General features: G+C 37.8%; 1 protein-coding gene across 10 annotated transcripts in view; it reads left to right on the forward strand.

Annotated features, from left to right (window-relative positions):
• Window positions 1-13,570, forward strand: part of ulk4 (unc-51 like kinase 4) — a 73,780-nt gene that overhangs the window by 30,287 nt on the left and 29,923 nt on the right. For 9 of the 10 annotated variants that reach the window (XM_018763083.2, XM_018763082.2, XM_018763087.2 and 6 more), the window contains exons 23-30: window positions 2,460-2,593; window positions 2,977-3,098; window positions 6,661-6,717; window positions 6,903-6,954; window positions 7,302-7,396; window positions 9,320-9,371; window positions 9,574-9,712; window positions 11,741-11,833. In XM_018763083.2, the coding sequence (XP_018618599.1) occupies window positions 2,460-2,593; window positions 2,977-3,098; window positions 6,661-6,717; window positions 6,903-6,954; window positions 7,302-7,396; window positions 9,320-9,371; window positions 9,574-9,712; window positions 11,741-11,833 (744 nt within the window). The remainder of the gene's footprint in view (window positions 1-2,459; window positions 2,594-2,976; window positions 3,099-6,660; window positions 6,718-6,902; window positions 6,955-7,301; window positions 7,397-9,319; window positions 9,372-9,573; window positions 9,713-11,740; window positions 11,834-13,570) is intronic. The other variant, XM_018763089.2, reaches the window with a different exon arrangement.

Here is a 13,570-nt window from a genome sequence, read left to right on the forward strand (position 1 = left end):
AATTTAAATGTAAATAACAAATGTGTCTTCTACAGTGGAAATGGATTGAGGTCTTAGAGGTTGAAAAAGGTTTTTAAAAAAAAAAAAAACATATGAAAAGTAGGTTCCTTATTTTGGACAGCTAAAAAAAAAAAACGTTCTGGCTGGGATTGTAAAGGCCAGAAAGACAGGGACAGTAATTTTCTGAGGCTCAGCAGAGGCTGCTGAAAACTCGTTCATCTGACTCGCCGTGAACCAGGATCAGCGTGTAGAGCTGAGTGAGCAGTTCCCCCCTCATCTACAGCATACTTGTCAAATTGTATCTTCAACCCCCCCAAACCTCTTACAGGTTCCCTGGTTCTTGCAGGAGTGGGAAGCTCAAATACCAGGCGGACACAGCCTATCAGTCCCTGTCGTTCATGCATTTTTGGAGTTCCTGTCAGATTCCAATTATAACCTGATATATGAAAATTGTTGGCATGCAGCATTCTCCAGGAGAGTAACCACCACCTCACTTTTTTTTCTGTTATTTGTAGAGAGTATGTAGTGTTGCAGCTGGCTGGCCTTGTGTGTTCAGTGAAACACTAGGTGATCTGTGACAAGTGAGTGTGTCTCTGCTCTGCTAAGAGTCTTACAGCGGCTGCCGAGGACACTGAGCTCTACTTTTTACCAAAAGTAGGGATATTATAAAGTGTCCATATGAAGCAAATCTTTTGGAACAAATTAGTCACTGCTGATTCCCCCCCCAGCCTCCCCCACTTACAATAACGTCAGGGGTTGTATGGTAGTCACTTGACTCTTGTGAAACTTGATGCTTCTTGCAGCAACTACACTGATATGTTGAGCATTCCCAGAAGAGTAGAGATAAAGTAAGCTAAGATGTTGTACCTGGGCAAGAAATTTAACATTTCATTTTTGCAAAGCTTGCATGACATTACATGCCTGCTTTTGATTATATTTATACATATATGTATGTAGAATTTTGTTAGTATAAATTCAAATTTGTTTTCAAAACAAGTCAAATAAATCATATTAAGATATACTTAAAATATTAAAGGGCAGTTGTGGGTGTTTTTTTTTTTTTTTTTTTTTTTCCTCCTGACTTCTATTAATTGCAAAGGACCTTACAAATATGTGCATATTTGAAAAAGCTTTTTATATTATTGCAAATTTTGCGGGAAACAATTTATTGCTTTTATATGGCATATGTTCTAAATTGAGGCTTTAATATTTTTTTGTTGTTACAGACTCGAGAGGGTCTGTACATTGGAACCCTATATTCCATTTCTGTTTGATGTTTTATTTAGTGCCCTTCCACTGAAGAGGAATAGCTCAAATGACTCCTGAGTGCCTTGGAGCGTAGGTTCATTAGAAATATGGATTGTGCATAGAATAGGCTGCCGTCTTGTTCCATTCACCAGTTCATGAGCTGTGCGTTGTTTCACGGCATATCTCGTACCAGAGCACCTATTCCCACAACTGCACATCTGTGTATACATTTCACCTCTTTGCATTCTCTTTCACCTTGAACTTCCTGTCTCTATTACAGAAGTTTTGTTGAAAAAGTTTTATAGAACAGTCTGTCCTTCAAGTAGTAACACTCATTTCAGGTACTGTGATTTCTATCAGCAGTGATGTTTTTTGTGGTTTGCTGGCCACCATTACATGGTTCAGCTGACTTGTGCCAACAGATGTAATTGATGATGTTTGGAAGACAGACTAAATCCAAAAGAAAAGACAAATTTGTGATAATTTGTTATTCTGTTATGAAAATACTGAGCCTACACCCTGTATTTTAACATTAAGCGATTTTTTTTTTTTTTTTTTTTTTTTTTTTTTTTTTTAGTATTTCTTCATGGTTTTGTTCTATATTTGCCCCTCTTGCATCCAACACAGAGCTTTTAGGTTTGACTAGCGTTTATTCACTTAGTAGATGCTTTTCTTCAAAGCGTGGTGCATCTCAGAAAACAATACAAAAGCGCATTACACTAACAGTAGGAGAGACTTAAATGTCTTAAAGCTTTAGCTCTTGTGGATCCAGTCCTTTGTAGAAGCTACATCTGTTTTTCGGTATAATGTCCGGGATAGTCAGTGCTCTGTTAGAAGATCTGTTATAAGTTGATTGACAGGTTGACTGGATTTACCTCCACCATATTAATGCCAATTACTTTATGGAGTTCAGAAGGTTCTCAGTTGTACATTCTGCTTAAAAAAACACCTGTGTTCATTCCTCAGTAATTAGAGCTTGCTTTGCGGTAACTTTTTAAATCTATGATCCATTCATTACTAAATTGAAGTTATATCCATCAGCAAGCTTTTTAAAAAGTTTTAATGAGTAGTATTCCTATGATATTTTCAGTTTTATTATTGTACTGACATTTATTTTTTATGTTTGTATAGATGTGCTTTTGTGCGTAGACATGAACAGTGTAAGATTGAGGGCCTGACTGAACAGTAGCGTTTCCTTGTCCTCTGTGCAGACTGGTGATGTACATTGAAAGAGACATCAGAAAAGCTGCTCCAGGGAGGGAAGAACAGAGCAGCAATGAATACCTGTCAAAATGCCTGGATCTGCTCATCCGTCACATGGTGCAGGAGCTGCCAGTTCTTCTGGGTAAATAAATCACATCAAAACTGGGAGTGTGGCGTGGGGGGCGACAATGAGATTCAATGGTTTAACAATCCAATTCCCCCTGCTTCTATTTAATTACCTTACTCTGATTGAATTTTAAAGCAACCAGTCCTTGAGTTGGGTATTGACCTTTCCTACCTTTTCATTTATAAATTAGTTCTCCAACAAGGCCTGTCTCAACCAAGTAAAACCTGCTCAGGTTCAATAAACTTGGGGTATCTTTAAATACCTATGTCTCCTTTACTTATGGGGTCAAAGCACCTCTTATGTCACTCTTGGTTCAGTAATATTGTGTTGTGGTTTTATCATCTCTCACATGTACCAGTGAAAGTGGAAGGTGATTGTTCTCTGTCCCATATTTGCAGACGAAATCCTGTCTGCTTTGGGGAACATCGTGGGCCGCAAACATCCGTCCGGCGCCCAGGCCAAGCAGCTGAAACAGAGTCTGCCCATGATCGCTGTGTTGCTTCATATGCTCACCTCCCAAGTAATGCTCTGCCTGTGTTTGTGTGTGTGTTGGGGAGTGGTCGGAAAGAGTGATTAGAGTAATGCTTTTTTTATTAGGAAAACTTTTGTAACTGTAAATAATTTAGTCACATCCTAATTTGCCTTGAAAAACTGAAAATAAGAAAAATTCCAACAAATTCTCACATTATGGATGTTACATTTCACATTTGCAGCATTCACATGTGCACAATATGATGCCCACAAAATTTTCTTTTGCAAATGTGAAGAGAGGTTTGCATCAATGCAATTTTTGCCATTACATTGGAAGTTCATTGGGGCCAGGACAATGAATTAACTATGGTCAAGTATTAAATTATTTCTTTTTAGTGGCATTTGCACAAGGTCATTTATGCAAATCCATTAAATCAGTTGAGTACTGCCTGAGTAAATAAAGTTTAGTGGAATTCATTATGGAATGGAACATCTTATTCTTTGTGACTTCTATGCCTTTAAGTTACACTTAATTGCATTACGAAAATGTTAAAATTTGAGCACATTTTCATGCTCTATATAAGTACTGATAACTTTTATAATTAGTATAGGTAAAAAATAAAAATGGCTACAGTTAAAATTTGGCTATTGGAGTTTCTGTGACATTACTTTTTACTCCATAGCTTCATAGCTAAACGATTGCCAGTTGCCAAAATGGTGTGAAATTGGATTTAATGCTGACGTAGTCAGTTGTGCTGAAATTAATATGAAGTCCTTCACTCCTTTCCAGATAGATGTTTGTCACTAAATGGTGAGATGAAGCCATGCTTAAATTTAGTATAATTCTCCACATTGAAATAATTTTTCACGGAGTCTAAATATTATCACATAGGCAAATGGATCCCTCTCATTTTAAATGCAGTGACTTGTCACTCTGCTATTTTCTTCCTACCTCTGATTTTATATTGTTAAATTGTTATAGATTATATAACCTTCTGTAACTAATATGGAAAAGGAAACAAAAATTGAAGATGGTGATAGTCATAAAATATGATGGTTGTTGTTTCATGGTACCTTTTGATTGACTTGTTTCCTATAGAGAAATCTTACAATGAGTAGCTGTTTCTCATGCATTCTCATATCAAATTGTGTAGATGCACTTACAGATTTATTTGTTCTTGAGGATTCACATTTGAATGCCAAGAATGGCCACAGGCAGACTTGCTGAAGTCGAGCAACTTGCTACCGTGTGTTAATTGGTTGATATTACCAGCGAGGCTCGAGGGCCAGGGGCAGCTCCACTGTGTGGGTTTGTCGGTTCAAATTTTTTCCACATTCTGGACTGCTGCTGCCCTGAAGCTCCCAACATGCTCATGCTGCAAGCTCTGACCTTGCCGAGGTGTCCACTCATCAGGTGCAGCCGTCTGGCTTCCCCGAATGTCCCTGGGCCTGGCAGGAAGCACATTGCTTGGCACTGGTTAGAGGAACCTCTCTCAGAGGAGCTGCAGTTCTCTCTTCACTCTGAAGAAAAGGTTACAGCTAAAAAGCACAATGATCACTGATTATTCGACCGTCAGCTGATCCTGATATATGCAACTGGAAAAATATATGAGCAACACCATACTCTTCCTCTTTCAGGATGAAGGCCAGAGCTGGAACAACCAGTAGCACAGTGGTCAATCCAGTCATGAAAGTTCACAACCTGGGTTCAAGACTTACAACATACTGTACATTACTGAAGTCTTGTAAATATTAAAAAAAATGGAACTGCTGATATGGTACACATCTCTGAGCAGCATAAGTCATTTGGCTACACTTAAATACAGCAGCTAAACATGGTTTAGTTGGTAAAAGTAAAGCTGGTAAATTATAAATAAATGCTTTATAACACTTCCTTCCCGTAATTCAGTAGCTTGTCCAAATCAAGTACACAGCAGTCAGGAGTCTATCCTAGAAGCATACGGTGCATGGCAAGGTACAACCTGGACAGGGCACCATATCATTGCAGTTCAATACTTTTGTTTCTAACACCAAGCTACAGTACGTTATGATTGAAGCTTATTTAAACTTCATTTTCAGTATTGATAATTACTCAAAATAAAAGATACATTCTGTCCACAATGTATGATATGACATGAATGGTGTAACTAAGATTCTGGCGATTCTTTATTATGTACTCAGTCACTAAAAGCTTGACAATACAGATGTTTCCCAACAGGTTATTTTAAAAACTCTTGGATATATAGCTGTAAAAAAATAAAATTACTTTCTGAGACTTTTTTGAGCGGCATTAAAATTAAAACATTTAAAATGTGTGCAAATAAGAATACATTCTGCTCAAACTCCTATGCAATACCAGTTGTTAACCAGTTCAACCTATGAACATATGCTGTATCTTGTTATTGATTATGGACAATCACGCACAACAGTGACAAATACAAACTCGAAAAAGGAACATCCACACTCAAATTCCGTTTGAATGCATTTTGTGCAATAAAAAATAAGTAGGAAATGTTCTTATAATCAAACATTTACAACTTGAACATCCTCAATATGAGAAGCCACTGTAGTGTATATTTTAAAAGAATTAATCTGTTGCACAATTTAGTTCACAATATGTTTTTGTCTTTAAAAAGTATAAATAGTGAATGAAGCAAAATTCTCAAAATCAACCAGGCATTTCTACATAATTTTCTATGTGTTAGTTAAAGCAGATGTGTTCAGTAGGGTGAACAGATCTGTTGCATACTGTGGAGGTGTCAATGCCAAGACCACTGTTTTCAACTTGTCCAGCTTTAACTGTTTCTTTGGAGCTGACGTGATGCCTATCGTGCTGAATAGTCATAGTAACTCAGATGGATTAGTATTTTTTGCAAGTTTTCCCATCTTAGGGAGTTTTGTTGTCTTTCTATCAATGCAAGACGGTCCTTGTCTTGCAGAAACCTTCTTGACCCATTTCCAAACCCTCTAGATTATTTGGATATTTCTGAACGACAGTGGCATAAACAACTGATTTAGTGTTAGTACAACGGCTCTTCACGTTACAAGCACAATTAGGAGTGGAAGTCGACTCAACTTATTCTTTCATACAGAGTCAGTCTTTACCAAAAAGTCATTATCATAATATGCTTAATTTACTGGTTGAACTCTGTAAAAAAAAAAAAAAAAAAAATGAAAAAACTCAGATAAATGTATAATAAAACTTTGAATGATTCAAACTGAAATTATGTAGAGTTTAAATTAATATGAAACTTTGCCAGATGAATACATATAACTTTAAAGTGTTTAAAAAACTGTAGCCCAACTACTCTTTTACATCACTCGTTTTCACACTAGGCCCTTGGCTGGCTATGCGCCATTGCTAAAACCATAAAGGATGTCGTTTATTTCACAAATGGAATCAGAAGGTTTTTTATGGATGTGGAAATTGTTCATTTTCCATTGTAATGTGTCACATGGGTAATTGCAGCTGTTGTTCCTGCCATCACCTTTACATTGTCACTCTAAATCTTTTTCTTATTTCATCAACTAATTTGTTTCCAATTTAAGTCATTGTGTCAGTAACCCCACTTAATTCTAGTATTTTTTTCCTCTTTATTCTACCTCCACAGATTTTTAGGCCACAGGTTGTGACAGAAGAGTTCCTTTGTAAATTTGGGAAGCTACTTGTAAGTCTGGAATAGCTAACATTGTCTTAAGATAGTTTTACAATATGCAGCTCTTCACATTTTATTTGAAATCAGTGTATGATGAGCAAGACTCACTTGAATTGTTGTAAATAATTTTGATATATTCTGTTCTTTTGGGTATGCTGTATCAGTTTGTCTGTTATGTGTTTGTGTTGCATTTTCAGAATTATGTGAAATCCATTGATTCCTGTGAAACCTGCTTGGATGGTGCAATAGGTAAGGAATCACCAAGTCAGAAAATTAATTTTTAATGTTTGACTGAAACATTTTAAATGACAACATTGTCTCAGTGACCCAGGAACTAAATCCTTTGTTTCATTAAACTTCTATTATAAATGTAAATAAACTGCATTCAGTTAGCTAGTGCCTAATACATAATACAAGCAGTTTTGGAAGAACTGTTAAATTTACATGGAGGGAAACTCTTGATGAAGAGTTGACTGATTATTCAAATTGTTATCTGAATTGTTTATTGTGGATTTGCTTTCCAAGTTCCCTTTAATTGAGATCTGGGCTGAGGTTTTGAGACCAGTTCCATTTATTGGATGTTTTCTTGTTTCCAGGGCAGACCCCCTCAGAGGAGCTTATTAGGAACACGTTGTTAGCCATGGAGGCCATTACCCAGCATCCTCCACTGCTGACACCCCATCACAGTACTGTAAGTACAGCCCTCAGAGGCCAGCACTAGAAACATAGATTGGCTCTTGGTAATGCACGATTAAATGTTCATATCCAACATGGCTTCTGCTGTGACTTTCCTCCGACATGTTGCTTTCACTACGGAGTGAAGGTTTGGATTTTCTGTGGAAATTATTCATTAGTGCTCTATTGGAGAAAGGACTTTTGTGTAAACAATCTTCAAAAATATGATCTACATATAATTTTCATTTTAAAGGTGGATGGCTTAGGTTTATTAAAATGAATACCAAAATAATGTATTCATTTTCAGGCCCTGTTGTCGTTGCTTTTGGCAATGTGAACATTGCTATATATGCAGCACCGTGTATCATAGCTGTAGAGTTGTCACCTTGCGCTCATAAGACTGGGGATCAAATCCCACTTCCTGCTTCTGCCTTTGAGCAAGGTACTTAACATGAATTGCTTCAGTAAAAAATGGTTGTATAAGTGGGTAAATAATCATAATCATTGCGTACAAACCTTTCAGTGCAACTGACTTTGGAGGAAAGTGTCAGCAAATGAATAATTATATATATAATTTTGTAGTGCACAGCTGTTTATTGCCATGAACTCAAAAGGATTATGCAGATAATTAGCTACTGAAGAGTTTGTTCATTGTATTAATTGTTGCAGTGGATGTCCTGAAACTTAGTTTTGCTTTCTGAATCTGGTTACCTGACTCTAAAAGCCACAGGTTGCTGTTGTTGTTGGCTTAGTTTTTCTACCTATGAAACTGAGGTCTTGCTCATCTTGCTCAAAGCATCTTCAGCAGCACGAGAATGGTGTCCCACTCGGGCAGCCCACGCTCTTGCCCTCCAAGCTCATGCAGGGGCTGTGCATGTATATTTTACAAGTGTAAAAATGTCAAAAAAAAAATCTAAGATCACTGTTTTTGTGTAGTGCTGAAAACCCAGCAGGCAGCTGAATGGCATTCCAAACATCCGCAGTGTAGATTACTGGTTAAGGCACTGCTGCTGGCAGGTTGCTGGTTCAAATCATCTGGGGCTTACTGTTTAGTTATTTTAAAAATATACTTTTTAAGAGTACAGTGTAATCTCTGGAAATTACCCTTGATGAAGGCCCTTGCTTGCTTGCCATATATTAGTAATTGGGCCATTTGCTATCATTGGATTGACTGTATTCTGTTTAGACTTTTTATGGGGAAAAAGAATAAATGAATTATTTTTTAATGCATGATGGTGACTTTGTGCGAGCTGTCTGTATTTTAATTTTGCCATCAGATACCGGGAGAGGACAGAAGAAAAGTACAGAGTTCTGAAATTGTTTAGCTAATGTAAATATGATTTAGGTTGTTTTTATTAACAGTTTTGGTGAAAGAACTGAGGTCTAAGGATATGCAAAATTAATTAAGTGTTCAATAATTTAATTGTTTTAAAAATAATTTTTTGTCATTCTGGAAAATATCAAACACTGAATTAAATGCTTATAGCCTAAGGGTCAGGGCAGTTTTAAATATTATATAAAACCTAAAAACAGACTTTCTCCATGAAAAGAATCTTTCACTGATTGATATAATAAACAAAAATGTCCTCTAGTCATGGGTTCAGTTTAAATCACCCCCATGCTTCACATTCAGATGTCATCTTTTTGAAATTTGTAGGGTTCAGATAAGATGCTGGCATGGAATATGAAATTTAATAGTGATTTCAAAAAGATAGGGCATATGGGTTTTCTGTCTCTGATCAAAGACCATTGGCAATGCTGTGTGTACAAAGAAACTGGAGCTCTCCGTTTTTTACTTTTTTACCTTTTGTGTCAAATATTTATTTAAGCCATTGAGTAATATTTTATATACAGTGTAGTTAATAACCTGTTATATGTATGTTGTTCACAACAGAACTTTTAATTCTTAATCATTATACTTTGTTCTTCTTTCTTTTAGGTTGTGGATTCCATCCTCCCGCCACTAACCTCCCTGGCATCCAGTAACAACGGTGAGAACAGCCACAGTGACGGAGCCCATAGACCACGTAGCATTAATCTAGACACACAGGAGTCAGGTTCAAAGAATTCTGGAGAGGTGTCAGCATGTTCAGCTGACATGTACATTGTGGCCCGAGGGCTGTTGTTTAGGTGCACTGTGGATATTTACGTGTTTCTTGACTACGTTTGAGTAACCCCTGCTCTTTCTTTCAGTGGAGTGGAGGATGGTCAGCTTGAGGGTCCTGTCGGAGATCACGCTCCTTCTACTGAGCCAGGAGCTCCTGGGCGAGGGAGAAGTTAACTCAGCCGGCCGTGATCTGCTGGCACTCATCACCAAGGCTCTGCTCCCACAGTGAGCACTCCTTCTTCCCATGTCCTTCCTAATCACCTACGGTCGTCTCAGCTTTCTGTAACATTCAGCCCCTTCCTCCCTTCTTTTTCATTAATCTTGCTTTTTGCTCATCCTATATTGTTTAAACTGTGTTTGACAACTCGCTAACTCCATTTAGGTGACCCTGAAAGTGCGGTGACCCCAGGTAGCCACCATTAGTTTTTAATTTGCATCATTGTTGTCTGCCCAAGAATGTTCAAAGGCACAAAATAATGGAAGGGGGTAGGAAAAATCACAGGTATCTCTCCCGGCTTCTTCTATTGTTGGTGAGCCGATAATGCACGTTTATTCTGGAGCAAGCCCACAGTCAGGGTGATGCACACCGCTCAGGAATATGAATCATTGTGTTTGTGGGGAACGTTACATGGAGGGAAGTGGTGTCGCATTTAAATAATAATGACTGCCTCTTGACTGTATAATTAAGAGAAGGGATTGTAGTGACTGTGAGGATAGGGCCGTGCTGTAAAATTTTGTGCATGCAGACTGCATACTTCTCATTTTCTTATTGTTTTATTAGTTTTTCATTATTAGTTTAACTTTTTGTGATGACATGAAGCAGCATTGTAAGGTGTTTCAAGATCATATTAGATTAGTACCCCACCAGAGACCCATTGTGCGATTCAAGATTACCCACCCCTGGACCCCTGAGGATGCAGAGAGTGAGGCTTTATTGCAGTATGCCCTTAAAATATTAGAGGCATCAACTCGTGTTTCATAGCACAAACCAAAAAAAAAAAGTTCATTCTGAACTGATAGGCTAAAAAGCTGAAAATTACAAAAGACTTCTAACTCTCACATAGCCCATTTTAAGTGATTCTGATGTAAAACTCTAGCTCCTCTCCGATTGGCTGCCTGCACGCTTTAGGCATGGTTTTTCTTCCCTGGTATCATCAGATTACCCATGATCATTCTCTCACACAAGCACATTATCAGTTTTATCAGAAACAAACATTAATTCACCTGCTTAACATTACAACACTTGAGCTCTGTCTTCTTGCAGTTTTTCTTCTCTCTTCCTTTGCTCACAAAAACCCTTATCTTTAGATCTCTAGGTTTTGTGCCCTGTAAGCAGTTGGAGAGAAAGTTTAACATAAGCACAGAGATGTTTTTCCAAGATGCTTGAGACTAACAATGCAGACCTTGTCCGTGAGAAATAAAGCCTCTTCTTTAGGGCAAGCAGTGATCTTTCACTTGTATTGTAGCATTTTGGTGTGAGCCAAGCAAAACATTTTGAAACTTCTTTAGCCGTGGGTACACAAGTTCATACTTTCATGTATAATTGTAGCTGAATTCTTAATATTGTAAGATAAGAGTTGAAGACAAAACTGATTAACCAAACAAATGTTATTTTTTCATGTAACAGATACTTGTTTTTACATTTAGGACATAAGAGGGATGGGGATTGTGCACTTTTTTCCTCATCTTTTGTGGGATTCATGACTAGATTGGTGAAACCTTAAAAATTTTTAGTATAATAGATAAGTGTGTCATGCAGTTTACTGAAAGCATGCCATAGATAAAGAGATGTGAGACTTAAGAATTGATTGTCCAGTTTTGGGAGTTGAGATGCAAAAAGACAAACTCATCGACGGTGCATAAACATACTGAAAGACTAACAAACTTTCATTGTAACATTCAGGCCAAATCCTCAATGATTATTAACTATTACAGATCAAATCAACACTGCTTAACAAAAATGGGTTCTCCAGCCATTATCATGGATGGACTAAGGATGACTGCTTGTACAATGCACAGTCACAGTGGTTCATAGTGTATCCCATAAGCATAGAATATGAGGCAGGATACACCCTAGACAAGACACCAGTCCATCACAGAACTATAGTGGGTTTTTAATTTTCCTAATTAGTAATATTATTTAATAATGTTTGAATCATCCCTACCAAAGTTTGTGTTCAGGTGATCTACATGAGAAACAGATCTCAAGTTTCCTTTCTTAGTGTTTGTGTCCACCCACTTCCCTCCTTGCAGATGTGAGTCTCTTCTCCTGGAGCCTGATCCACTCCCAGCCTATGCCCTAAAGCTTCTGGTTTCTCTGACAGAGCACAGCTCACACGTGAGCAGGTAAAATGCTTCAGACCCACAGTAAAATAGCAGCCTACTCTGTTTATCTCTAAAGTAGTATCATATGTAACCATCATATAAGTAATGCAATTTGAAAGTGCAGGTTTATCTACTGATGTTTCTTTCATAGGTTGTAGCTAACATTTGTTGTACAATACAGGGCCTTTTTGAATTGGATTATTTGCATGATTTATTCTAAAAATCTACATGTACTGAAGGAAATAGCAAAAATGTCTTAGTCTGCTGAGATGTGCACTCAATTTAGTTCAGCTACTTCTAATTGTTAATATAATATAGCTAATTTGAAAAAGAATTCCTTGGGGCAGCAGCGAACAGGAACATAAGCAGACATTGTTGCTACCTCCTGTGCAGTTTGGAAACGTGACCAGCGGTGCATACTCAGGGCTACGTGAGATGAACGAGTTTGCCAAAAGCATATTGAGTCGAGTTTATGAATTCAACAACTTGCTAGCTGAATTATTTACGGTGAATTTATCCATTAGAAATGAGGGCTGTTTAATGTATGACCAAGCTGTTTGCTCATGGGGATGGATTAAGACATGGCCTCTCCTTGAAAGGAACATATGGTAAGGCTTCAACACCAATAAAGTTTTGTTTACACTTAATAACTTATATCCTTCTATAGCTGAGGGGAAAATGAATGGCTTAGTTTATGGAATTTATAAACAGTTTGATTTCAGTACTGTATCTGCTTTTCGGTGGTCAGTGATGGGACTTGAACATTTTACTACCGTTTTTCACTGATGCATTGCATTCTAATAAGAGTAGTAGCAGCAGTAATGTCATTACAGTTAATGATGATAACAATATACAAACTGTTACTATTAGTTTAGTCTTAATGGACACTTTTATCCAGAGTGATTTGTGTTAAATTACATTTTAATCAAAAAGTATAAAAAGGTAACAGAATGATTCAGCAATTTATTTTAAAAGATTGAGGAGTGAGCACTCTGTTGCCTATTGAGCCATTTATTTCCCATCTGTTCTCTTGAATGCTTGTCTGCATCAACAATAGGATTTTATTACTGAGCTGTAGGCACTGGGACAGTTTTGACTTGCCCCTTTGATGTGTAAAAGGTGATATATTTTGGAGTCCTACAACATGTAAGCCTATCCCCCCCAGACTCCAATGTTAAAGGAACAGAACACCCAGCGCAGAAATGATCCCACCTGCTCAGGTGATTGCACGCTGAGCCACCTTAACCACTGTGCTTCTCAGTTGAGCCCTGACATCTTCTCCCCAGGGAGGTAGAGAGAAAGGACTTTGGCTCCACAGAGAAGAAAGGATTTGTCAGAAACAGGGCGTGTACAAGCACCCTGTCGGCACTTCAAGGGCTTTTTTAAGTCTGGACACCTGTGCTAACACACAATGCAGCACCTTCCGCTTGCTGGTTACAGTTTTAAAGACGTATTTGAAAAGCGATTGACATGCCTGAATAACCATGTGCACATTTGTGCCTTTGGGATGCTTAAATGAAAGAAATGTGGATTCCCCTCACCTAGCAACAAGGTCTGTTTGCAGTGTTGTGACTTTTCTTCAAGTGTGTGAACATGAGTAGCAGATATGTTTTTAGAGAGCAAAGGAAGACCTGGCATTGACCTCAGGCTGCCCTACGAGACAGCTGGGCCCTGGTTTCTTAAGCTCAGCTACTAATGATTTTCTGGAGCCAAGTATGTGCTCCTGGCTGCGTCTCAGCCCACTGCATACGGCGCCAT

This window comes from Scleropages formosus, chromosome 18 (genome assembly GCF_900964775.1).
Source record: "Scleropages formosus chromosome 18, fSclFor1.1, whole genome shotgun sequence".
NCBI lineage: Eukaryota > Metazoa > Chordata > Actinopteri > Osteoglossiformes > Osteoglossidae > Scleropages > Scleropages formosus.